The 25224-nt window shown below is 36.2% G+C and overlaps 2 protein-coding genes across 3 annotated transcripts in view; both read right to left on the bottom strand.

The window, feature by feature from the left end:
• The window catches only part of mthfd1a (methylenetetrahydrofolate dehydrogenase (NADP+ dependent) 1a, methenyltetrahydrofolate cyclohydrolase, formyltetrahydrofolate synthetase), an 84241-nt gene extending 64424 nt beyond the window's left edge, over positions 1–19817 (bottom strand). Inside the window, exon 1 of the mRNA XM_016294655.1 lies at positions 19726–19817. The gene's annotated coding sequence lies outside the window, so the exon portion shown is untranslated. The remainder of the gene's footprint in view (positions 1–19725) is intronic.
• Positions 19605–25224, bottom strand: part of kif26aa (kinesin family member 26Aa) — a 78205-nt gene continuing 72585 nt past the window's right edge. For both annotated transcript variants that reach the window (XM_016294628.1, XM_016294637.1), the window contains 3 exons: positions 24033–24223; positions 22020–22170; positions 19605–20014 (listed from right to left, as the gene is read on the bottom strand). In XM_016294628.1, the coding sequence (XP_016150114.1) occupies positions 19833–20014; positions 22020–22170; positions 24033–24223 (524 nt within the window). In that variant the 3' untranslated portion in view covers positions 19605–19832. The remainder of the gene's footprint in view (positions 20015–22019; positions 22171–24032; positions 24224–25224) is intronic.

A 25224-nucleotide genomic window follows, 5' to 3' on the forward strand; every position in this document is an offset into this window, starting at 1 on the left:
CAATTTGTACAGTGTCCCAACTTTTTGGGAATTGGGTTTGTACAATAACTGTCAATAAGAGTCTGGAGTTCTTTCCAGCTTCAAAAAGTACACGAAAGCACATCCACAAAGTATCAGAAATGACTTCACATGACTTGTGTGCTGTATAAGAGCATATTTGCTCATTCTTATGTTATGGCATTTCCTAATTTCTAAGAATAAAAGTATCTGTTAAAGGGATAGTTCACCCAAAAATGAAAATTCTGTCATTTATTACTCACCCTCATGTCGTTCCAGACCTGTAAGACAAATCATCTTCGGAACACAAATTAGGATATTTTTGATGAAATCCGAGAGCTTTCTGACCCTGTATAGACAGCAAAGCAACTACCATGTTCAAGGCCCAGAAAGGTAATAAGGACATCATTAAAATAGTCCATGTGACATCAGTGGTTCAACCTTATTTTTATGAAGCTACGAGAATACTTTTTGTGCGCAAAGAAAACAAAAATAATGACTTTATTCAAAAATTTATTTTCTTCCCTGTCAGTGTTCGACACGTTCATGACAGTACCACGACACATGCGTGTGACAATGCTGCTGACGCAGGAGCTGGCATTCTGACATCGAACCCAGACGTGCTGCAGAGAGAAGAATTGTTGAATAAAGTCATTATTTTTGTTTTCTTTGTATTTTTTCATGAATTTTCATGAATTCTGTGAAAACTCCAGGAGTCCTATCAAATAAATTCAGTATTCCCCTCAGCTCAAACGCAGCTGAATATGACAGGTTTACACACCAACTGAATGTCAATATGCCCTAAATGTACTTCTCCAAACACACCCCGATCATAAACGCAATTTCATATGTCTCTTGAGAGTGATACTGCCTGCCATTTCAAGTGTTGCCATAAAACTACTGATGCTACAAACTAAACACAACATTGTATAGCCTTAAGTGAATTTACAGCATGCACACGCACCCTACCGTGCTGTACCAGGTGTTTACAGCAATCAATCCATATTACTGACAGTGTTAAACACAAACAGTGTGACTGATGGTATTGCAAATCTGTGGACTGTAATGTCTAATGCAAGTGGTTAAAAACCTCTCCCTACTGCAGGATAAACATAGTTTACATTTGAAAGATTTCTCATTTTTTTCTTTTATATAGGTATATAATTCAAATGGTAAAATGAGTTTACAGTCCTCGTATCATTGCCTAAGACGGATTCATGAATATTCAAAAGCTGACTGCATACAGGCCTTTAAACTATTAAAAAGAGTGCAACTGCTAATTACTGCCTCCTAGTAAATGAAGATCACGTCTTTTCCTCAGTCTCACAGCTTCCAGAAAATAATTAAGCCAGTAATGTTTTTCTACATATAAATTATTGCAACGAGAACAGTTAACTGGATTCTGAAATTGAGCAAACTCTTTTGTGATGCATTACAGTGTATTACATCAAGCAATAAACCAGGATGGCATTACAATTTTATGTGACAGATGTGTGTGGTTTTAAAATCTAAAAGTTAACTTTATGACAGTTAACAGAACGTACAGAATAATCCCTCTCAAATAATTATATAGCAATCATTTGCTTCTCAAATCATGCTTGCTATGACTTCCTGACAAAATCCTTTGTATTAATAATTTATTCTGTCTTTCAAGCAGTGTGATTGTTTACTGCCTTTGTGTGCTAAAAAGATAAATGACCTTCAAAGGCATAAATAAATGCCGGCTGAATACCAGAGACTAAACAATAATCTGGCATTTTAATATAAAAGAAAAACAATAAATGAAAACAAGTTCCCCTGTTAGGTCCATTTGCAGGTTTTTAAACAGGATTTGTAATTTTTCCTAGAGGCAGACCTCTCTGACATCCATACGTATGAGACGCTTTGTAGTTGTGTTTTGATGCTAATGCCTTGATTTATTTACATTTGAGAATTAGTTGGATTCAGTTTGAACTTTTATTTTTTTATCCAATTCTTTTTTGTAATTCTTCCTGACTTCTCAAATCATGCTTGCTATGACTTCCTGACAAAATCCTTTGTATTAATAATTTATTCTGTCTTTCAAGCAGTGTAATTGTTTACTGCCTTTGTGTGCTAAAAAGATAAATGACCTTCAAAGGCATAAATAAATGCCGGCTGAATACCAGAGACTAAACAATAATCTGGCATTTTAATATAAAAGAAAAACAATAAATGAAAACAAGTTCCCCTGTTAGGTCCATTTGCAGGTTTTTAAACAGGATTTGTAATTTTTCCTAGAGGCAGACCTCTCTGACATCCATACGTATGAGACGCTTTGTAGTTGTGTTTTGATGCTAATGCCTTGATTTATTTACATTTGAGAATTAGTTGGATTCAGTTTGAACTTTTATTTTTTTATCCAATTCTTTTTTGTAATTCTTCCTGATGACAACACTATATTGTCCATATTGTATTGTGATTGTGAGAAATAAGTCTGAAGCTTATTTAAAGAAATATTAAAAGGTCAAGCACGGTATAGTCAAACTTCACTGTAACAGAGTAGATGATATTTAGCCTGACTGCATTATCAGTAATTTTACATTTATGAACTGGAAATGATAGGGTCTTTTAGGAATTACTCTAATGCAACTTGATAGAGTTCCGAGACCAGTTAACCTAATTCACATCAGTGCATTGCAGGTAAGACTACTGTGATAAACAGGGGCTCATCCTGTTAAATGTGAGATGTGTTAGCAGAAGTATGCAGAATTGAGCACAGGTTTTTATTACATAAAATTGTCATTATTTTTGTAATTCTGTTTGGTGACACTAGTGGTGCAGAAATTACTACTTCATCTTTAAGACAAAGAATCTGTAAGAACAACTACATGAGACTAGAAACTGTGTATTTAACACCAGATTTGAATGGTGTTGAATTAATGAAGTGATTGTGTTATCATTATTTTATTATTTCATGAGGCCATACAAAGTATTGTCTGCATAAATATGCACCGGATGAAAAGTAAAATGTATATAGAATTTAAAGAAAAGTATATTCATATATAAAAATTCTGTAAAGTAACTAACTGAAAATAAATAAAATTATCCTGATAAAAATCTCAAAATATCCTCCGTCACTTAATGAACTTGAACAGCACTAATTATTACCTCAGAAACCATAACATGATAAACGATTTTAAACTCTTTCTGTAAACAGTCAGACTTCATAATGATGTATTCAGTTTACTGTCAGCGGAGACAGAGGAAACACAGCCGGATGGTGCAATGCAATTAGCATACAGCTCCAGCCAGCAGCAATCAGCAGACTCTAACCTCATTACTGTCTATGAACTATATGATCTGTTTCACTGAGAGGTGAATTAATTACACCAAATTAACCTTGCCGGGAATACAAGACATGTTCAGTATAAAAATACACAGAATATTAAATATCAATGTAAATGAATGCGATCCTTTGGACTGAAAGCAAGAAATACTTTACCTGTCCTGTGTAATGTCAACGTTAAGAGAAAACCCATGTGAACAAAATAATTAAACATGCCAGTTCCTGGACAGATGCTGATTATCTCGTAACACCATTATACAGAATTAATCAGTGGTAAATCTTATTTCCAATGACTGGCTTTGAAGAGACTTGCATGAAAATAGATATTGGCATTTCTGTTTAACCCTGGGGTCAGATTTTTTCATACGCACGCTGTAATAGCTTATATGAAAAAGGCTTTGATTAGATTCTGTTATCCAATTACTGCTCTTGTCATTATCATCATATCGTCCTTATGTGGACTCAAGTCCACTCTACAATATAAAACAGCTTACCTTTATGTGCTCTTTCAATTAATATAAATAAGCTTTTATATGAACAAAAACGTATCTTCACTAAATTGGTGTTTTATTGAAAGCAGATTAGTGGTTTAAGAATAAGTTATCTGTGTTTCTAACGAGGAATCATAGTTGAGACTAGATCAGTGGAACATAATAGGAGGTTTTAGAGGTTATAAGGTCTTTATAATGTACAGAACATTGTCAAAACACAATCACCATTCATATTCAGTGTTATCCTATCCAATTACTGCTCTTGTCATTATCATCATATCGTCCATATGTGGACTCAAGTCCACTCTACAAACAGCTTACCTTTATGTGCTCTTTCAATTAGTATAAATAAGCTTTTATATGAACAAAAACGTATCTTCACTAAATTGGTGTTTTATTGAAAGCAGATTAGTGGTTTAAGAATAAGTTATCTGTGTTTCTAACGAGGAATCATAGTTGAGACTAGATCAGTGGAACATAATAGGAGGTTTTAGAGGTTATAAGTTCTTTATAATGTACAGAACATTGTCAAAACACAATCACCATTCATATTCAGTGTTATCATCAAATGGTGTCTTCTTGTGTGGAATTAAACAGCATAATGAAAAGTCCCAGAGTGACAATGGAGAGTGACATTAATTTGCACCAGCCATCACATTCTATTAACCTCTTCCTCTCCAAAAAGAGTCAGTGCGTAACTTTAAGTCACAATCTTGAGCTAACTGACCAGTGTCGTATGTATTGGCCATGACATACGCATGCCTCCCCCTGAAACCTGAATGTGATCCACCAATGAAGTCACAGACTAAAAGAATTAAAGTCACTCAACCCTGAATATAATGGAAATGCATGTGCAGATAGCATGTATTTATACAGAATGTAATTACGGAAGAGCAAGTAAATTAGGTAAATACAGTTTACAATTTGAGGATTTTCTGAGGTAAAATAGAGCATTCTGAGAAATTAAATGTCCCATCATAGTCTATAAAATCAGAAAAAAGTTATATAAATAAAATAAAACATATTAAATTCAAATTTGGCATTTGGTTATTAATATTAACTAATGCATCTTTTTTACATTGAAAAACAGTAAGACAAGCATGATTTTTGCAAGTTTTTGCACAAGTATTAGTAAGATTCAATTATTATTATTATTATTGTTATTATATATATATATTTAAAAAACTACACTTACAGCATACATTTCTTTGAGTGCGCCATGTTCTACCTCAATTCAAATTCCAGAACTGAACTGGAATGTAGGAATTCTTCTTCTGAATGGAGCACAATCCAGACCAGAGCTGCAAATTCACTGCAAACTGCATGTTTTTCTTAAAAGTATTCAGAAATAAGCATGAAAAAATAAGCTCAATTCCTATACAGTTCTTGTGGCTAGATATACATGTCATTCATAATTCACACACTCCTAAACTTGCTGTGCATCAAAAATTCCTCTGCTTTATATGAACGGAGGGTGCATAAAGAGTATCGCAGCACTCTGTGTTGTACAGTCCAGTATATGAGACAACTGCTGCAGTTGTGGATGTGACGTCGTGACCGCTCAAAAGCAAATGCTCTCACACTAACCCAGGAGCTAAAATACAGACTATCACATTATGCTAGCATGTATATTTCATATCACCGGTAACGGACCATCTTGAAACAAAGCATTTTCTTTCCATGCTCATAACTCAAGTTTCTAAATTAAATGTTTTTCTCCACAAATCAAGTTATTCTGACTCTGGCTGTCCTGTATGTAGTATATGCCAACAATGTAATAGAGTGGCCTCAAAGTGTATTTGTACACTTAAGTGACAGAAAAATGTCTGAAAGTCATTGCATCAGAAACAATATATCAAACCAAGCAATACCTGAAAAATACTATAGCTTCTCTTAAAAGTCTTTCTTAAAACTTTTACAATTACTTACAAGATGGTCTCAAAGTAATTTTGAGTGAATGTATGAAGACAGTTCCCCTCAAGTTCATACTTCTCCAAGCACAAAAGTTCATCAAATTAACTATGAGCATGTTTCACTAATATTTGGCAACAAAAAGGTGTCAATTTTCAACAATATATTAATTGTTTTATAATTTGAAACCTTGTAAACCTAGTAAACTTCTTTTTGTCCTTTGTACTTTTTTATTTTCATTGTACCCATTTTTGCAAATGCTTATTACCTTTAACATTCAGTGGCAGGTATAGCTGACTGTTGACAGCTTAATGGAAATTACTCCCATAAACTGCGCAAATGGAAGCAAAAGGTGTATATAATGTGATTAAATTAATTAATTTTTTTCATTTTGATTTCAATGTCCAAATACTTTTGGGAGTCACTTTATGGAGCCACTGTATGTCAGAAGCTTATTAATTTAATAAAGTTAAAGCCCAGGCTCTCATTTTTTTAATACTAAGAGACTTCCATTGTTTCATAAATTATTTCTCCTTTGCTCTTCAAGCCATTGCTCATGCTACAGTTGGGCAGCACATTCAAGCCTCACTAAAGCTGTCTTGGCAATTGACAGGCCTGCCCTATGTGAGAACATTCTGTCTGGGAGACATGGAGAGCAGCCAGGATTGATCGAAGCTCAAGCCGGAGGCTGAATCTTTCAGTGTATATGAAAACTCTCCGCTTTTCTCTCTTCTCATCGGCACCATCCTCCTCGCAGTAGATAATTGAGGTGCAGGGGGATGGAGACAGGGGAATCTATTTCAGCACAACATCAGGTGAAAAGGATGCTTGGCCAGCCGTGTCCTGAATGCAAAAGCCTCGTGGCTCAGTGGAATGTGGCGGGTAATGGTTGCCTTATCTTCTTAGTCACAGCTCCTTTGTTACTGTTAGAGTGTCTTCTGAGGCAATACAGACTCAAAACAAATGAAACTGGAGCTGTTTGGGTCACACTAGTAGGACAGAATCAATGCAAGTGCAGCAGCATTTCCACATTGTTCAGGGTCCAGTTGCTGGGACTGACAATACAAAGATTATAATAAATGCTTCTCAGGCTGGATGTCAAGAAGATTGGCAACATGCAACTGGAGTAAAGTGTCTTAGGACAAAACCGTTTGGCAAAGTAAGGTCAAATATCACTCACAGCTTCTTTGCAAGATACACCCACCAACCAAGCCATTTACTGTGGATAATGATGACTTAAGAGGAGTCCCCAAATCAATACGGTGTCGAGACAGCCCGACCGTGAAGGGGACTGAGTGACACTACACCTATCAGAAGACACAGCTGCTTCTTAAAACTGTCATTTTTAAGAGCACACCTATCATATATTTACTTGCCCTCATGCCATTTTTGGGTCCTGCTCCTTCTAAGTCAGCAACGATGTACAAGTTCTAATAAAAAAATAGCCTCTTGTAATTCAGAACAGCAAAACCTTATAAATTTTCCCGCTGTACAGGAAGGCAGTACCAAGACTGCTGTCAGTCTAGTAATTTCGCTCATATAACAGATATTCTGTTTTTTTTTTTAAAGCTGCTTGATGTAACAGCAGCTCACACATATATTGCAATTTAACGACAAGTGAAATTCAATTTTGCAGTGTCTTTCATTTTAACTTAACTAATTTTTTGCATTAACATGCGATGATCTAAAGCAGTTAGTTGTTCTTAACCAGGGGACTGAGGCTGACCAGGGGCCTCAGCAAACTTTCAAAAGGGTCACAAAAATGACTTAAAATTATTTCAATTAATATTAAATCAAATTTATACTATTATTAATGTATTAAAACAATCTAAATGAATCAAAACTAAATATACTAAATACTAAACAAAACCAAGAAGTAAAGTAACCATATTTATTTTTTCCCCTCAATAACTACTTTTTATTGAAAAACGTGCAGTTCTGAAACATCTGAAATCACAAAATGAATTGTGGTTTATCAACTGACCTATATCAACACTCCCAATTTCTGTTTATAAAAAGTTCAAAAAGAGCTGCTGGCCAATAAAGTGAATGTGAACTAAAAGAAATGGATGAAGAAATCTGCTGTTCTATAATGAGACACTTAAAGTTAAGATACAGGAAATTAACACACATACTGTATGACTGTCCCAAGATAAACAACATCTTATTCTTTTATATAAAAAGTGTCATATATATTTAAATGTTAAAGATCATTAAAATACTTGAGGATAATTACTTGTGACAATTGCTTGAGTAATTCCACCTTTAATGGCTAAATGTCAATTAGCTTCAGAGTCTCCCCTACTTCTTGTATTGAATAGGCCTATTGAAATTATGACAGGCTTATCAGGTTGTTGGAGAAATAAACAGACACATAAACAGACAGACACAACAAGATCCCCGGGCGAACTATTTGTTGACACACTGAACACGAAATGCTGCCAGACAGTCTACAATAAATCACAAACTACAGCTAATGACAACAATGTGCGGACAAGTTATCTGCATTTGCACGGGCTCCTAAAGAGCATGAAGCCAGTTACACTAGACATGGGCGAGCAAAATTTGTGCTTATCCACCTTCAAAGGCTATAGAATACCCAAGATATGTCACTCGTATAGTTTTGAATGGGGAAAAATGTACAAAAGTAGAGAGTACATTTGTGCTCTCTTCCACCCTCAATACATGACTGAGGTGAGACCCTTGAGCAAGGAACCGAACCCCCAACTGCTCCCCGGGCGCTGCAGCAAAATGGCTGCCCTCTGCTCCGTGTGTGTGTGTTCACTACTGTGTGTGTGCACTTAGATGGGTTAAATGCAGAGCACAAATTCCGAATATGGGTCACCATACTTGGCCACACGTCACTTCACTCTCTCACTCAAAAATGCAATGCTCAATATGGCCGCTCTATCGAATGAAGCCCCGCCTTCTGAATAAAAGTGCCAATCACTAATCGGTAAAGTAATCACGTCACTGCAGCTGTGGTTTGAAGTCCCGGTTGCTATAGTAACAGTCAGCGTTCAGAGACGTGCGCTTAGGACTGCCCATGCGCACTGGCTGGTCTAGCCTGAAAAATAAGCTATTGCGATTTGAGCAAATGAAACAACATTTATAAGACAGTTGTAGTAAGATTTCATTGGTGATTTCAAATATGAAATTTAATCGTAAGTTTGGTGAACAGTTTTGGAGAATTTGATGTTTCCCCATTCAAAGAGATAGGAGCTGCATTTGCATGCCCGAGAGGCATTTCAAAGATGGCTGCCGAGGGAAATGACTTGTCTTACAGGGACTTCTTACTAACGCAGAAGTAAGCCGTTTTCTGTGAATGTGCGAGATTCATTCTTCCGGTTCATTAGCCGCTGTAGGGAAATAACAAGAAGAATAAGAAAGTGCAGTAAATGGCAAAACTGCTTGTGCTACAAACCAGTGCGTTCATAATTAAGACAATTTATTAAAATAATATGGTAAGACACTCATATGGGAAAAATGCATATCATCATGCTCTGTGGCACTTAAAAAAATGTAACATAAAAAATAATAAAAATAACTAAGAGGTCACGGTGCAACATATCAGTCTTCTTCTGGTCTCATATATTCATGTAAAGCACATGGTCAGAGTTTACCAAACTTGAACTTTGGAATGTAGCAAAAGCAAAACATCTTAGCTTGAGCCTGTGAGTCCGGACTCCAGCGTTTATATGAATGTAAATGGAAATACAATCAAATGGCCGACAAATGGCCTTTGGTTATTGCATATTGTAACATTTGTTTATGTTATGGTTTTGTTGATGTATTATTGAGTTGCACCAGATTACTCCAAATATGATTAGATGTGTTCTATATAATTGTCAGAATGAATGCAAGACATACAATATGAATTGCCTGTGGAAAGGTGCTTCAGACTGTGGGTCACTGTAATCTACTGTCCTGAAGGTTTTGAAACTAGGCAGCCAATCCTTTCTGTAGGTCAGAGATGTAAAGAAAAGCAGTTCAGTGATGCACTTCAATTAGTAAAAGAGGTCATGTCATTGCCAAGGAGGCCAGCAACAGAAAAAAGAAAAAAGAAAAAAGAAAAAAAAACATTAGGAAGGGAAAAAAACACATGCCACTTCCCACATTGTCCTCAATCATTTTCCTGTTATAGTTTCCCTTATTTCCATCCGCCATGCCTTATAAATATACATGCTTTCAAGGTATTTGAATGGAAACAAAGCCACCTTTCTGGAAGCAGAAAAACTTTATGAATGTCTCAATAGACCCCCTGCAGAGAAAGTACATTTGAACTTTGGGATTGAAGAGACATTGGACGGCTTCTTAAAACCATAAAACCCATCTCTTTTCTACTCATGCCTGGGTTTAGGCTGTGATGCTCAAGACCCCTGGATGGTGACAAGCCCTACAGGCTCCTTAGATCCATGGCTCTGTTTGATATCTGAGGCAGAAGTCTGTCTACACAATTGACCCCAGGCACAAAAATTGGGCCTTGATTTTACAAAGCTGTCACTGCTGTTGCATTTATACCTTTTTTCCTCATTATAAACATTAAGAAATAAATAATTTAAAAAATTTGATCTATATTCTATACAGAGCAGGTCAAGATACTTTACAAAACAAAAACATGACTAAACAAAATAAGCAAACGAATCCGTGTATCATTCGATCATTCATTTTTTGATTTAATATTGAAAGTAAAAAAATGAGAAAACGTCTCCTTTTTCGTTTTTTTCCTTTCTTTTTCCAAAAAACTAAAAATAAGAATTCAGCTTAAATTTTCGTTTTTCGTTCAGGGGTAGAAAAATGAATAAACAGTTTAAATATTCGATTTCTACACATGGGCGGGAATTAAACACCCCTTTCTGCTGATTGGTCAGCCGAAGATCAAACCGTGCCATCATCAGTTCTTCCGCAGTATCATGCAGCAGAATAATAGTCCTCTGCTGCTGCAGTTGTACGGATTCTTAACACATTTATTGCAACTATATTTATCTTTTTTCATCAAACAAACAGGCTAATGAATAGCTCGACACAACTCGTACTGGGGCAGAGTCTAGACAGGGCTTTCTTCTGTGTAGATATGAATAGAGGACTATTATTCTGCTGCGTGATATTGCAGAAGAACTGACGATGGCACGGTTTGATCTTCAGCTGACCAATCAGCAGAAAGGGGCGTTTAATTCCCGCCCATGTGTAGAAATCGAATATTCAAGCTGTTTATTCATTTTTCCACCCATGAATGAAAAAACTAAAATTTAAGCTGAATGCTCGTTTTTCATTTTTTGGAAAAAAAACAAAAAAACGGAAAAGGAGCCGCTTTCAAAATTTTCTACTTTCAATATTAAATAAAAAAACGAATGATCGAATGATACACGGATTCAAACTAACTACATTACACTATATAACAAACAGTAAAAGACAGAAAAAAAATAAATCTAAGTAGTTAGTCCAAATGAGCCAGTGAAACATATACAAAACATTTGTGACTGAAAAAGAATGAAGGACAACTGAATAAAAGAGGATTTCCTGTAGAGGAAATATGAAAAGCAAACCAGATGAACTTGGGGCAGAAAATGCAAGAATTTTAGCATTCAGATTTGACCTTGTTCTCTTTCAGCTGGAGCCATATTTTCCACCTTGAGGATCCCAAGAGCCATTTGAGGGATTTTCTTCCTCTGTGTCTGTCAAAGCATGTTTATTTCTTGAGGACCCCAGTGGGCTTCAATGTGAGAGCAGCTTTTACCATTCCAATACGAAAGACATTATCATGGTAAATGGGCTGGAACAAGAAATGGCTCAAATGTGAGAATCATCCACGGATTTACAAATGTAAACTCAAAAGCCTAACCTCATTTTTCAGCAAAGGATGAAGTAAACCAATGCATGCACACATATATCATTTACTGTTTGGCTTTGACAGAAAGAGGAGATTTCAGTATGTCAGTTCTGGTAGTTTTATTTTTACTGGTGGTTCAGTTTTAAATTCATGTGAAAACAAACATCACATACCAGTTATTTTCAATAATATTAAGCATCTAATCAACTGAAATTTGTCAGTCTATAATCACTAGACCTTGTTTTTAAGAAAAGGGCAATTCAGCAAAAGCAGCCAATGCAGTTACAATCCAATTAATGCCACACATTAAGACCAAATCATGAAGGCAATCAGTGGACCTCCATGTAAGTAAAAAGAACTTAATTGGACACAAGTTAATTCAAACTCAAATCAAATAATAATTACAGGCAAGTTTAATTAAAGCAACATTCCCACCCAATCACACAAAAGCAGCAATAACTATGGCTCACAGCTTTATGTCCAAAACAAGGTGCCTTATTGTGTTTCAAACATTTTTTTTTCACATGCTTTTTAATGACCCAAGCTTTTTAATCAAACTGGTGCCATGTACAATGCTTATCCGAGTACTGTGTTTTACGACTGTGATTTACACTCACTCCTGACACATTAATGTCAAACATGAGTTAGACTCAAACGCCATCCATATTAATGGAAATACAGCATTGTGAAAGGAAAGGGTGAGAATATTAAACAGAAGTTCCAGTATGTGCCACTGAAATGGCACGAACATACCACAAGACAGGCCTCCAAAGTACCCACAAAGGTCAAAGGTCAACTGGCAAGGGAATTGGATGTAGATTAGCAACACTGACAGGAGATAAGAATAAGTGCTTTCAGGCTGGGTCTGCCAGTGGGCTGCTGTGGTTCATTATACATGTGTCTTACAGATGCACAGGTACGCTCATCAAAGCTGGTGCATGTGCACATGAAAGCGTTAGTGAGGCTGAAAACCAGCTCTGGTAGCTCAGAATACATGTGCTGCTTCGTATTTACTTTAAAGGGGTCATATGATGCGATTTTAATTTTTCCTTTCTCTTTGGAGTGTTACAAGCTCTTGGTGCATTAAGAAGATCTGTAAAGTTGCAAAGACTAAAGTCTCAAATTAAAAAAAAAAAAGTCTAAAAGTTAAGAGTCAGCCACACCTACCTAAAACGGCTCGTTCTAACACGCCCCCACATTTCTACGTCACTATGTGGGAAGATTTGCATAACGCCACCCAAATGTTCACGCAAAGAAAGAAGGCGTAACTTTTATTCTCGCTGTAGTATTGTTTCCACCACCAACACGTCGTGAAGGCGCTGTGTGCTTCGTTGTGAAAACAAAACTACTTTGTTTGGCCTTCCAAAAGAGGACAATATCGCTTCGTCATGCCTGGAGCTGATCCTTGCTGGTCGCTGAGGAAATACTTCAACTTCGCGCTGTTGATCGCCGGATCGGCTTTTACCGGTTGCCGCAGGCATCACAATATGGTAAGGGGCGTAACATTTCCGTCACACGCTTGAGGAATTCGGCCAATCACAACGCACTGGATAGCTGGCCAATCACAGCACACCTCGCTTCTCAGACCGATGAGCTTTGTAAAAATCGATGCGTTTCAGAAAGGTGGGGCATAGAGGAGAAACAATAATGTACAGTATGTGGAAAATTATGTGTTTTTTTAACCTTAAACCACATAAACACATTTCATTACACCAAATACACAAAATAATACTATTTTTAGCAGCATCATATGACCCCTTTAATACCATTAAGTTACTTAAATAATAGTCAAAGAAATCTTAGGAATAGTTCATAATAATAATAATAATAATAATCTCTGTAACTTATTTACCAAACAGGTATACATACAGTGGTGTAATGAAACAAAGTAATAACACTTTGTTACAGTACTTAAGTATTTATTTATTTTTGGAGAATCTGTAGTTTACTTGAGTTTTAATATTTCTGACAACTTTCACTTTTACTCCACTATATTTCCTAATTAAAATGTATAATTTTAGTCCGATACATTTCCCCGAAGCATATTCGTTACTTACTACAAAATAAAGTCGGAAGAACACAGACTGCAAGAAAGCAGGTTTGACGAGTCTGTGGTCTGGCGCTTGCAAGTTAAAGGGATAGTTCACCCAAAAATGAAAATTATGTCATTAATTACTCACCCTCATATCGTTTCAAACCCGTAAGACCTTCGTTCATCTTCGGAACACAAATTAAGATATTTTTGATGGAATCTGAGAGCTGTCTGACCCTGCATAGACAGCAATACAACTGAAATTTTCAGAATTAAAATTTTTGGGTGAACTAACCCTTTAACACTCTTTAAAAAAACAACAAACAAGTGCTCGCACAACCGCGGTTGATTTCATTTTCCACTCAAGTCGAGGCTGGGGTGTGCGATATATATCGTCTGCGCCAATAGTAAGTGTTGCTTTAACGATGTGCGATCTGACTTTATCGAGTATATCACAAAAACACACCCAGAGAGTGCACGCATAAACTGTGTGATTTAGTCTATTAAAACGCATTTAGAATGCCCATAAGATTCAAGAGGCAAAATGCTTATGTCTTTCATATCTATATAATTTAATGTAGTTAATCTAGCCTATATCACACTAAGAGTGCCGTTTTTCCTCCAGATTTCAGCATGATAACAAATGTAATATTGATTTTATGCAAGTTTAATAAAGTTAGTATTAAGTTAGGCTACTTACATTTTAGATGTCTGTTTTTGCTGTATTTCGCCAATGAAAATAGTTTCAAACAGCACTGTTTTGTGCAACACGTAGGACGGCGTTTCCTTATTGAATGAATCAGTTTTTTGAACGAATGATTCAGTGACTCACTCATTAAAACAGTCAAATTTTTCATTCCTGAATGAATCAACCTTTTGAACGAATCGATTTAATCTCAATGACTCGCTCATTAACAATGACTTGCTGTCACCTACTGGCGGCTTTAATTTCACATTTCAAGTACTTTTTCATGTTTAAAATCTTTTAAAATATCAATATTCAACGTTTTATGTTTAAAATAAAACATTTATGCATTTGCTGCTGAAACTTCAGCTGTCATCTCAGAATTAAAAATATATATATATATTAAAGAGAAAACAATTATATATGTATTTATTATTTTATTTTTAGTTATTTAAAATATTGTAATATTTTGCAATCTTATTGTTCTACTGTATTTTCCAAAGAAATGCTGTATTTGTGAGCAGAAAAGACTTCTTTCAAAATGGTTTATTTTTTTAATTCTTTCAAAATGTTTAAAATGGTAGCATGTTGAACTGACAACATTAACTTTAATAAACATCACCCCAAAGAGATGATAGCCAGTACTGAAGGGCCATAGAGTGTGCACGATGAAAAAAGACTAGAAAAATAGTCTTAAAACATTTCTTGCATGATTGCCTGTTGCTTGTTTTTCCATTAAGGCAGCAAAAGCTTATTGCCATGTGTAGATAAATATGCTGATCTTGACCTGAATGAACTGTGCTATTAAAGCAGCTGACAACTAATTGACACAAATAGTTTGGCAGAGGTCACGTGACAAAGATTAATTAAGAATTTGTGCAAATACTCAGTTTGAGGAAGGGAAAACAAAATAGATTGCTCCAGGCTATCTTCAGAACAGAGGCTAATTTACCCTAAAATGAGTCAATAAATCCCATTTCATCTGAGCTCTCAAGGCACAACAAACAGTAAAAATGATGTATAGTCTCCTCTCTTGGGATGAGAAAATATCTTTCAAACTGTAAAGGCATAAACAGCTTTCTATGATTTAAATGTGTGTTCTCTATACCTTTCTGACTCTGGGTTTTTTTTTTTTTTTTTGAGTGCTTGTTACAATATTGTTCTGTTGTAAAAGTAACCCATTTTACTCAGTATAGCTGGCAGCCCAAAATGTCTGCTCTTTCACAAGTGATGTACATGTACAAAAAAGGAAAATATCCGAGCCCAGTCTACACGGCAACTAAAAATGAATTTAAAAACTATTACCGCAGGCTAGGCAAGGCTATATTCTCAAATGGGAGCCACAGCAACCGTTGCCATGCATTTGATGGGCACATGCTGCCTCTGATGGGATTAATGCAATAGGCGTGACAGGCGGCACACTGGCTTCTCACAACAAGGAGCAATTAACCCCGCTACTATTCACCCTTACATTTCAGTGTGCCAGTAAAAGAAAGATACATCACCTTGTCACCACTATGTGCCAATCACAGTGTATTCACCAAAGCATACTCACAGTGTGGACCTGTCACTCCAGGAAATAAGCCTTGTTCATAGCAAATGACTTCCCATTGCTTGGTTCACTGCTTCAGCTCCCCAATCAAGGCATCACAGCAACCTCAATCATCATAGAAGGCAGTGTGTTGAGAACAAGCATTCCTGCATACCAAAAATAAATGCATGTACCCTTTTCATGGATCTTGTGCATGCGCAGGAAATATAAGATCGCAACCCAAACATCAAAACAAAACTCAAAAGCCAAAAACAAAACAAAACCAAAGCACAAAAAGCAAAATGAAACACAAAATAAAGCAAAGCAAAACAAAACAAATCAATGGTTATTTGCTTGGGGGAAAAAAACGTAGTGTGGAAGTAGTCAGAATAAACTAAGAGTTTGTTGTTAGGATATTATGTTTTATTTTTTTTCATTATTCAATGCATTAAAACCACATATTTTGCATATATGCACACTGATATTTGGCTAATGCTTCAGTCTGTAGAAAACACGATTTGGTGTAGTTTTATATCACCACTGTTCATTTTATAAGATTATTCATGCATTCTGTCATGAATTTCAAAGTATTTTCCCATTTATGGAAGTTTTCAATATAAATGCAAGCAGTAGCATTGTGTCAGAGGATGGAATTGAAATACCACGGACTCCACCTTCATTTTGTCCGTTTCTGTTGTACATATTCACAGGGTGACGAAGAACTCAATCACATTCAGAGCCTGGGGGTTGGACTGTCTGCTTTTGAACCTGCCCTCCCCCATCCCTGTACATAATGAACAAAGGCAGGCAGATACAGAAAGAGATGCATCAAAGGCTCTCACTGTAGGAGACCAACAATTGATGGACGTGTAGAACTTTAGGGATGACGGGTGATCAAATTCTCCAAGATTTTCTGCGGGAACAGATTCGGTGTGCTTCTAGTCAGTAAATTTGACAGGGTCACTTGGTGACTCTCAGTGACATGTTATGGGATAAACAGCTAAATGTCTTCAGAGAGACTGATTTAAACGTCTCGGTCTGTTTGATGAGACCATCTGCTGAGGAGAACAGGAGAGAGCAGGTGGAATAACCTGCCAATGGAATCACTCATAAAGGGATTTTGCCCTGTTGGCCTTTACAGCTCTCAGGTCTCTTCTGTGTCTATAGACTTACAATACCCAAGAGCATAAATGAATCAATAATCTAGTATACCATCATTTATAGAGTTGAAAACCTAATGAAGATTAATCCGTGGTATGATTAAATTCTCAAATTTGTTTTGGCTCAAGCCATCTGTGTTGCAGCATCTTTTCATCTGCCCTATTTGTGACCAGTAAAAATGTAACAAGTCCACAGTGAACGATTGCTTTAATTTCAAGTCGTCATTACACAGTCTCTTCTCCTGCACATGTGAAATGTGATCTTGTTCATCTGGTTGGTAACTTATATTATATGGGCATATCACATTACACACTACTATTTGAAAGTTTGGGCTCGGTAAGACTTTTTAAAGTTTTAGAAAGAAGTCTCTCATACTCAACAAGGCTGCGTTTATTTGATCAAAAATACAGTAAAATCAGTTATATTATATGAAATGTTATTGCAATTTAAAATTACTTTCCTATTTGAATTTAAAATGTAATTTATTCCTGCGATGGCAAAGCTGAATTTTCAGCAGCCATTTCTCCAGTCTTCAGTGTTGCACGATTCTTCAGAAATGATTCTAATATGCTGATTTGGTGTTCGAGAAAAATGTCTTATCTTTTTTTTTTCAGGATTATTTGATGAATAGAAATCTCAAAACAACAGCATTTATTTAAAATATATATATGCTTGTAAGAAAGAAAGTCTTTATAGTCACTTTTAATTCATTTTATTTGTCCTTTCTAAATAAAAGTATTCATTTATTTAATAATAAAAAAAACATCTTACTGACCCCAAACTTTTGAATGGCAGTGTAGCTCTTTTATTTTCCTATTGAATGTTGATCATAAGCTCCAAGAGGTAACCTGGTAAAATGCAAGATATAGTGAAATGCAACTATATAAAACACAGATACTTTTCAAAGTTTTATCATTTGTTAGAAACCAAAATTATGGAATTCATTCAGTCTTGCAGTCTATTTTGCACATACATTCTTATGTACAAAATTTGTATGTGATTTGTACTCTGCCCTTTATAACAGAAGAAACCTGAATGTTCTTTTAAAATAAAATACTTAATAAATAATAATAATAATGATATTAAATAAATAATTATGTAGAAAAATGAAATAGCCACACAAATAATTATAAAGAGGAAACATTCTTTTTATTCATAATTTTATGTTAATGCAAACTTAGGGGTCTATACATGGTTTTTAAAAAGCATAAAAAACTGTACAATACAAAGCAGGAACACTGGTAAAATGTCATAGACGTTGAAAAAGTCTAAATGCTTGGCATATCTGTTAAACTTAAATTATTAGTAGAAATCACAGACTAACATACAAAACAAAAAGGGAAAAAAAGTAATTTTACGAACAAAAAAAATGGCATGCAGCAACTTAGCCTGAGTCGTTTTTCTCTCTTTTAAATAAAGGATCGTTTAACAACAAAAACAAAGAAAGAATTTTAAGATGTAAAAAATAGCCATATATTCTACTTCAAACTTTTGCAAATCCAAATAATCTCTTGTATTTGTTTCTTTATGAGAAACAGCAGTCACGCTTCTCTCCAGAGACACTTTATGACAAACAAAAATCATCAAACATCAGAGGCTGAAGATAAATCACTGGACACAGTGAGGAGAAGGTCCTGTGCTGTGAATTTGTCAACAGATGATAGCCGTTTGTAAATCTGAACATTTTCAGCAAAAGAAAGGCATAATCTTTTGAAGCTCAGGTAGATACAGTGGAGTTGTTTACCACGTTAAAAGATACCAGCTTAATGCTGGATGTTGCATGATCAGAGAAGAACAGACACATGCATACATTACAGTATAACGCATACAGCACACACTGAAATTTGTAAGTACAAACTCACTTCAGTTTGATGTCCTGAGAAGTGTTTGAGACAAACTCTAATTTCTGATTTGCCACCAGCTGCATTAATCACTTAAAGTAGTAGTTCTGGATCAGGGGAAATGACATGTCGTCAGAGAGCCAATCATTAACCCCAAAGTATACTTCAGCTGTCCGTGTTCCGCGACGGTCCGCATTGTCCTCATGATGCAATTTTCATCATCAGAAGTGTCGGCGGATGTCCATGCACACTGTCGGCGTGCAGCCCAATTTTTGTGACTGCGTGGACGATCCGCATACAACTACGCAGGCACGAGGTGAAGGCTTAGACAGAACGAGTCAAGTAGGTGGTACTGTGCATGTGTCGAGCTCGTCCATCCGTGGTTGAGTATGAAAGCTAAGCGGACGCAATTGTGCACGAGTAGAAACGGAACGCGGAAAGTGAAGTATACCAGGGCCTTTATGCAGAGCGACTGTAACTAAATGAAGACAGACAACAGTGCCACTGCTTTTCCAATCTTTATCCAATCAAGTGACATCACATCTATCAGGGGCAAGCAAGTTTTGCATGACGCTGAAGAAAAAAGTCAAAGAGTTCTAATTGTGGTCATTTAGATATTAGAAAACGCAATAGTATGGAGAGTTTTTTCTTAACTTTTTGTGTTTAATACTTAAAACTATATTTGTACACACTTTAGCTCTTATAAATACACTATACACTGCACTGCAATGCAAAATACTTTTTCAAAGTGTATTTGGGAGAGTTGGTCTCAATACTAGCACCAATCATAAAACAAAGATAGTTCTTGGGATTTTTTGGGTTTAAGGCACTTCCTGGTAAAGTATAAAGAAGATCTCAGGACACGGTCTTGCTCTTATTCTATTCGGTCTCTTTGTTTCTCAGAATTTCAGGGAGTTTTTAACCATGCTTATTCAATACCTTTACTTGTTGCGTTGCTCCAAGAAGGACAGTCTCAATTCCAGAAAAGAAGTGGTCTTGCCGTAACTCACAACTAGCTTGCAAACAACATCCTGTTTTGTTCTCTCTTAGACCTCCATCTCCTGTTGTCCACTCTGCCCTGGGATCGCGGGCACTGCGATATCAAAGCAGGTCTCCATCATCACACGAGACTTGCATAGGTTGACACAAAACTCCAGGTCTCCTGTGGCCTGAGCCAGAGCCTCCAGGTAGTCCTGTGACTCCTGGTCCAGATCTGGGTCCACATCAACTAATGGAAAAAGGGTGAAAAATGTAAACAAAATTATTATTTTAAAACTTAAACTTACAGTGTTATAACAAGGGATGTAAATTTTCCATTTAACATTCAATTCCTGAAATGATTGATTGATGGACTGACTGATCGATCAGTCATGCTAAGCCAATTTAACATGCTAATTTTGTGCAAAATTCTTTAAATAAATAAATAAATAGTAGGCCTATGTTGAATGATATAGACATAAAATTAATTATATACTGACTGAATTTACTTTTTGCAGCGTTTATTCAAAGAGTTAATTGTCTGCCACGATAACCAAATGTTTTAAATGATCCCATAATTTGCATTTGTAAATCATTTGTAAATTTGATTTTAATTTGAATAACTCATTTGAATACAGCTCTAATTACAACATGTATGAATATAAAAATCAAGCAATCTCTAAAATAAATACAGACGTAGAATCCACATTATTGTACTACATAATAAAGACGTGAGATGCAGCCCTACTGACACACCTAAATTGACAGTTTTATCACTCAGAACATAAACAAAAATCTCTGCATGTGATGGTTTGTTGGTGTGGGAGATGGGCTTGCAGAAACACCATCCTCATTTTATTAGGCTCTGAAGAGGAGCTGATTTATACAGCATGACAGCACCAATCACAGCTTTACCCAAGACAGCAGTCACATGAATGGTAAACATCACCTGGCCAGTGGGCAAATAATACCCATTAATACCTTAGAAAAATAATACCTTATTGATTCAAGAACACACACAGACACGGCCGATTTTTCTCCCACATACTGTTTACAAAAGTGTTTCTTCTAGCAAAATGGAGACAGATACTTCGCAATATCATGGTTGTTGTATTGGTGGTTTGTAATAGTTGCAATTCTAACTGAAACTGAGGGACGAATACAGAATAAAACAGAGATACAGAATCAACAGAGCTTTCTTTGCTGCTGGCAATGTTCTTTTTCATTCTCAGTAGAGTAAACAATACAAATCACATGATTAAGCTTCATTTTCTTCAAATAATTTTCTTGCCCTGTTTGATACCGAAGGTATTTGTTTTTGTTTGAGAAAATCCTGAAATACAATAATATACCATTTGCTGACTCACTGTTAACATTAAGGTTAAACGTCATAAAGTCTGTGTCCAGAGTTCGTTCTTACAGCTTAAGTGTTGAAGGCAAGAACAGTAAAAGAGAATCCCAATTACAAAAACCTCAACAAATTGTTTCACAGTTTACATTTATGGAGAATATTCTGGAAAATCAATGTCATCCATTATTGTATTGTAAAGCCAATGCTTTAGACATTTCTGTGAATGCACCAATACCTCATCATTTCCTCTGGCACAAAGTTCAAACACTTAAATTAAAGTTATAAAGGGAGCCATTAGTCTACATCACACTACTGGGACACATATGCTGTGTAAGATGTATGGTAAAACAAATCATTCCTGACCTTGATGCATGGTAAAGTGTCACGGTAAAAATGCCAAAAGAAAGTCATTTTGGCTGAAAGCATGTGAAATTTGTAGTATGACAAATAAGTTCAGTCAAACAAAATACACGTACTATTATTGTATAATACTTGTTAATATTCAGTGTCATATAAATCAAAGGTTTTCAAATTGAGGTCAAAGGGGCCACAAGGGGGCCAGAAGAAAATTAGCATCAATAAGGCATCAAAGTTAGTATCATAAGATCATAAATCACATTTATTTTGTTCTACTGACAGTCCTAGTTTTTAAACAATAAGAGGATGGAAAAAGGACACTGTATGAACTTAATAAGAAGTAAATATTCTTCAGATAATATTTTGACAATTTGTTTTGATTTTAGTGCAGTAACAACAAAATTCTAGCATTTTCTATCTTCATGCGTAGATGGGACTTCATACATGACAATATATTTGTCATAATACTTTAAAAAGGGGGAAAGTCATCACTTGATATTCATTAGCATGAAAAACAAAATAAACAACAATACACTTGGGAACTTACATTCTCCCATCCATTTGCTGGGGTCCAGCATGAGACGAGTCTTGGCATCCTCCAACTCTTTTTTCAGCTTCTCATACTTGGCTCTTATCTCCCTGATCTGCTGCTGCCTCTTCTCCAACATCCTAAGGCGGGCGTTGAAGTACTGCAAACCCTGCAAGTGTGGGACAGCAGTGTGAGTTGCATACAGTCAACCACAATCCTTTGTACCTATTCCAATCACCTGCTAGACTGCGTAGCTCTCCTCAGGGCTGATTTAAAGTGCAGTGGCTTAAGTCGAATTGATTCAATGCTCGCTAACCTATAAAGAGGATTTAGGTCCTCAGCCCTTTGGTCAGATTAATTAGGGCCAAGCGGGAAATAAAATTAGCATCCAGGTTAAATACTTGCAGGTCTCTTAAAGGCACGTTTGCTTAAAGGATTAAAAAGAAAGATCCTGTTCAAGAGGAACCTGTTACTGAAAGGTTGAATTACAGTATAGATTACTCTACTCCTATCATGTTTATTTTGTCACTAACAGGTGGCCATTAGAAAGTAAATGAAAATGCTCAATAACAATTGAAATGCCTTTTTCTTAACTGCAAATATCTCAGGTTCGTGAACTATAGACGAAGAAAAACTAATTTAAGCTGTTATGCTATGCCCACAGCAAATAGGATTTAGGGTGTATTCACACCAGGAAAGTCCACTAGTTCACTTGCTTTGGTCCGGACCAAATAAAATGTTGATTTATTTAGTTTGGTGCCCTTTTTGCAAGTGAACCAGAAACTGTAAACAAAACCACACGTGTGCTTAAGGTCATCCATTCTTTGGTTCATACATTCAACCATACCAGAGTTTGTTTGGAAGCGGACCGAGACCACCTCTTCAGCTGGGTCTCAGTACGGTTGTTTGGTCTGCACCCGAGTGCGATTGCTGTATTCACACCTGCTCAAAAGATCCGCATCAAAGGGGGAAGCGAACTTGAGTTCGATTCAATCTAACCAAACAAGACAGGTGTGAATACACCCTAAATTTGAATGAATGAATGAATGAATAATGCATTTATATAGCGCTTTATTTCTGCCATACAGGGTCCAATTTAGGTCCAATTTCACCAAACAAATATAAACTTAACAGTTATACAACCTCCTACCCACACATATACATACAGATTCACATAAAACAAGGGACTGAACAGCCTAGTTCTTTATAAGCAAACTGCCAGACTCTAATATGCGAGCTGAGATCATTTTTTCTTAATTGAAAATAAATCAGAGCGTCATTCGACTGAGTTAATGTCTTTTCCTCTCATCTTCTCTACACAATTGCCTGTATGATCAGGGTTAGAAACTCAGAGAAACAGTTAATGACCCATGGACGCACTGTGTGGAGTGGGCCATAAAGACCAATCAGGCGGGCTACAGATTGTGGTGCCACACCTCATTCATCACGGGCACCCCTGTCCCCTCCCCGATGCTCTCTCTCCTTCTATCTCTCTCACCATCTCTTCCTCTCTCTGGAAAGACCTTTGTTCATCTTTACACACTTCCCTGTCTAACTAAAGTTATCAGTCCGATCTAAAATCAATTAGCCAACATAAGTAATTGTCACAGAGATAAGCTTCATTCCTGACAACTGCACTTGTCAGATGTGAGAGAATCATCAGAATATCATGCTATCTGATGCTTTTGAGTTTAGCATAAATGAAATATTGATTTTATTCCATCATACTGGGACTGTGCCACATGCTGAACACTAAAGTGAAAAGGATTGAAAATCAATTGTAGGATTGTTTTACGAGGAATAAAAAAATTGAAAAGTCACATATAGGGGAAATACTCCACTTCTTCAATTTACTCCACTTCTAATAGCCTATTAGCCTCATCCTAACACTTATATTTATTTTTAACCAATGACTTGACACATAAACTACTTAAACACAGTTATTTACTCCACGCTAGACTTTTGCTATTTTCTTCGTAATTAGCATACAAACAGCATAGAACACACTTGTCAAACATACTGTCTTCTTACCTCTGTCAACCCTTCTTTGCGTCTCTGAAGGCGATCCACATCATCAATCTCGTACACTTTGATCTCAAAGGGCTCCTTCATAGTACCCCCCAGTGGAGGTAGATCGACCCACTGGCCTGCTGCACCAACCTTCCTGCCCAGAGAAGAGGTGTCTGGCAGAGGAGCAGGAATCAGACGGCGTCGCTGCAGGCCTGGAGGGGTCACATAGGGTAATGCTCTTTATGTGGGCCGAAGATGAACAGCAGAGTTTGTGGGCATGCTTTTAAATATGCAAGAGGCTTGCAAGAGGTTAAAGGATTTAAAGCAAAAATTATTTTTGGGTAAATGCAGATTACAGAATAGGGTGAATACATATTAAACACCAGATATGCCTAATAACCTTGGGTTCATAAATTTAAATGGACTAAATAGACTGACTGGCTAGATGGAATGCTTTACTAATATTTATTGTCCTGGTGGAATCTTAAGTAAAAGCCATGACACACTGTGCAACATCAATGGTCTTTATGTCAGACTGTAAAAAACACACCATAGTGGAGAATTTGGTCCCATTTGTCCCCACTGACTGCTCGTAGGGGTAGTCATACTGGACAACTGTGATGTAAAATCTATTAAACCATTTTGAGGATGGAAATATTTGTGGTCCTCAGTATCTAAGTCTTGATCATTAATTGACAGATACATTACAACCAGGGATTGAAATTAACTTTTTCACTCACCAGCCAATTTGGCTACTAAATTTTTAAGTTACCGGCCATTCATAACTTCTGCTAGCCAAAAAAAACAACAACAATCAAACAAACAAAAAAAAGACAGAAATAAACCAACAGCTTGAGGCTGTCTATACTGCGTGTGAAAAAGCGACCGTTGCAAACGGTCTTAAGGACTACCGTGGACAGCTGACTCCTAAAGTTTTTGATATTCTTCATATTCTGTGTGGTCAGTTCACAGCAGTGATAGAAATGAATCTTTTCCAATAACTTTAAATAGATTTTTACCTTTTATGGGCATTTTTTTCTTAAAGTACATCATCTTTTGAGTCAAATTCTTACATTTAATCAGTCAATTATAATAATACTCTTCGTGTGATATTGATTAACTATATGAATTTATATAAATATATAAATTTTCTGCTGCCTTATCTTGAATTATCTGATCATTCTTAATGCATATTAATAGGCTAAATCATGCA

The sequence above is a fragment of the Sinocyclocheilus grahami genome, unplaced genomic scaffold (genome assembly GCF_001515645.1).
Source record: "Sinocyclocheilus grahami isolate Dianchi unplaced genomic scaffold, SAMN03320097.WGS_v1.1 scaffold15.1, whole genome shotgun sequence".
Taxonomy (NCBI): Eukaryota; Metazoa; Chordata; class Actinopteri; order Cypriniformes; family Cyprinidae; genus Sinocyclocheilus; species Sinocyclocheilus grahami.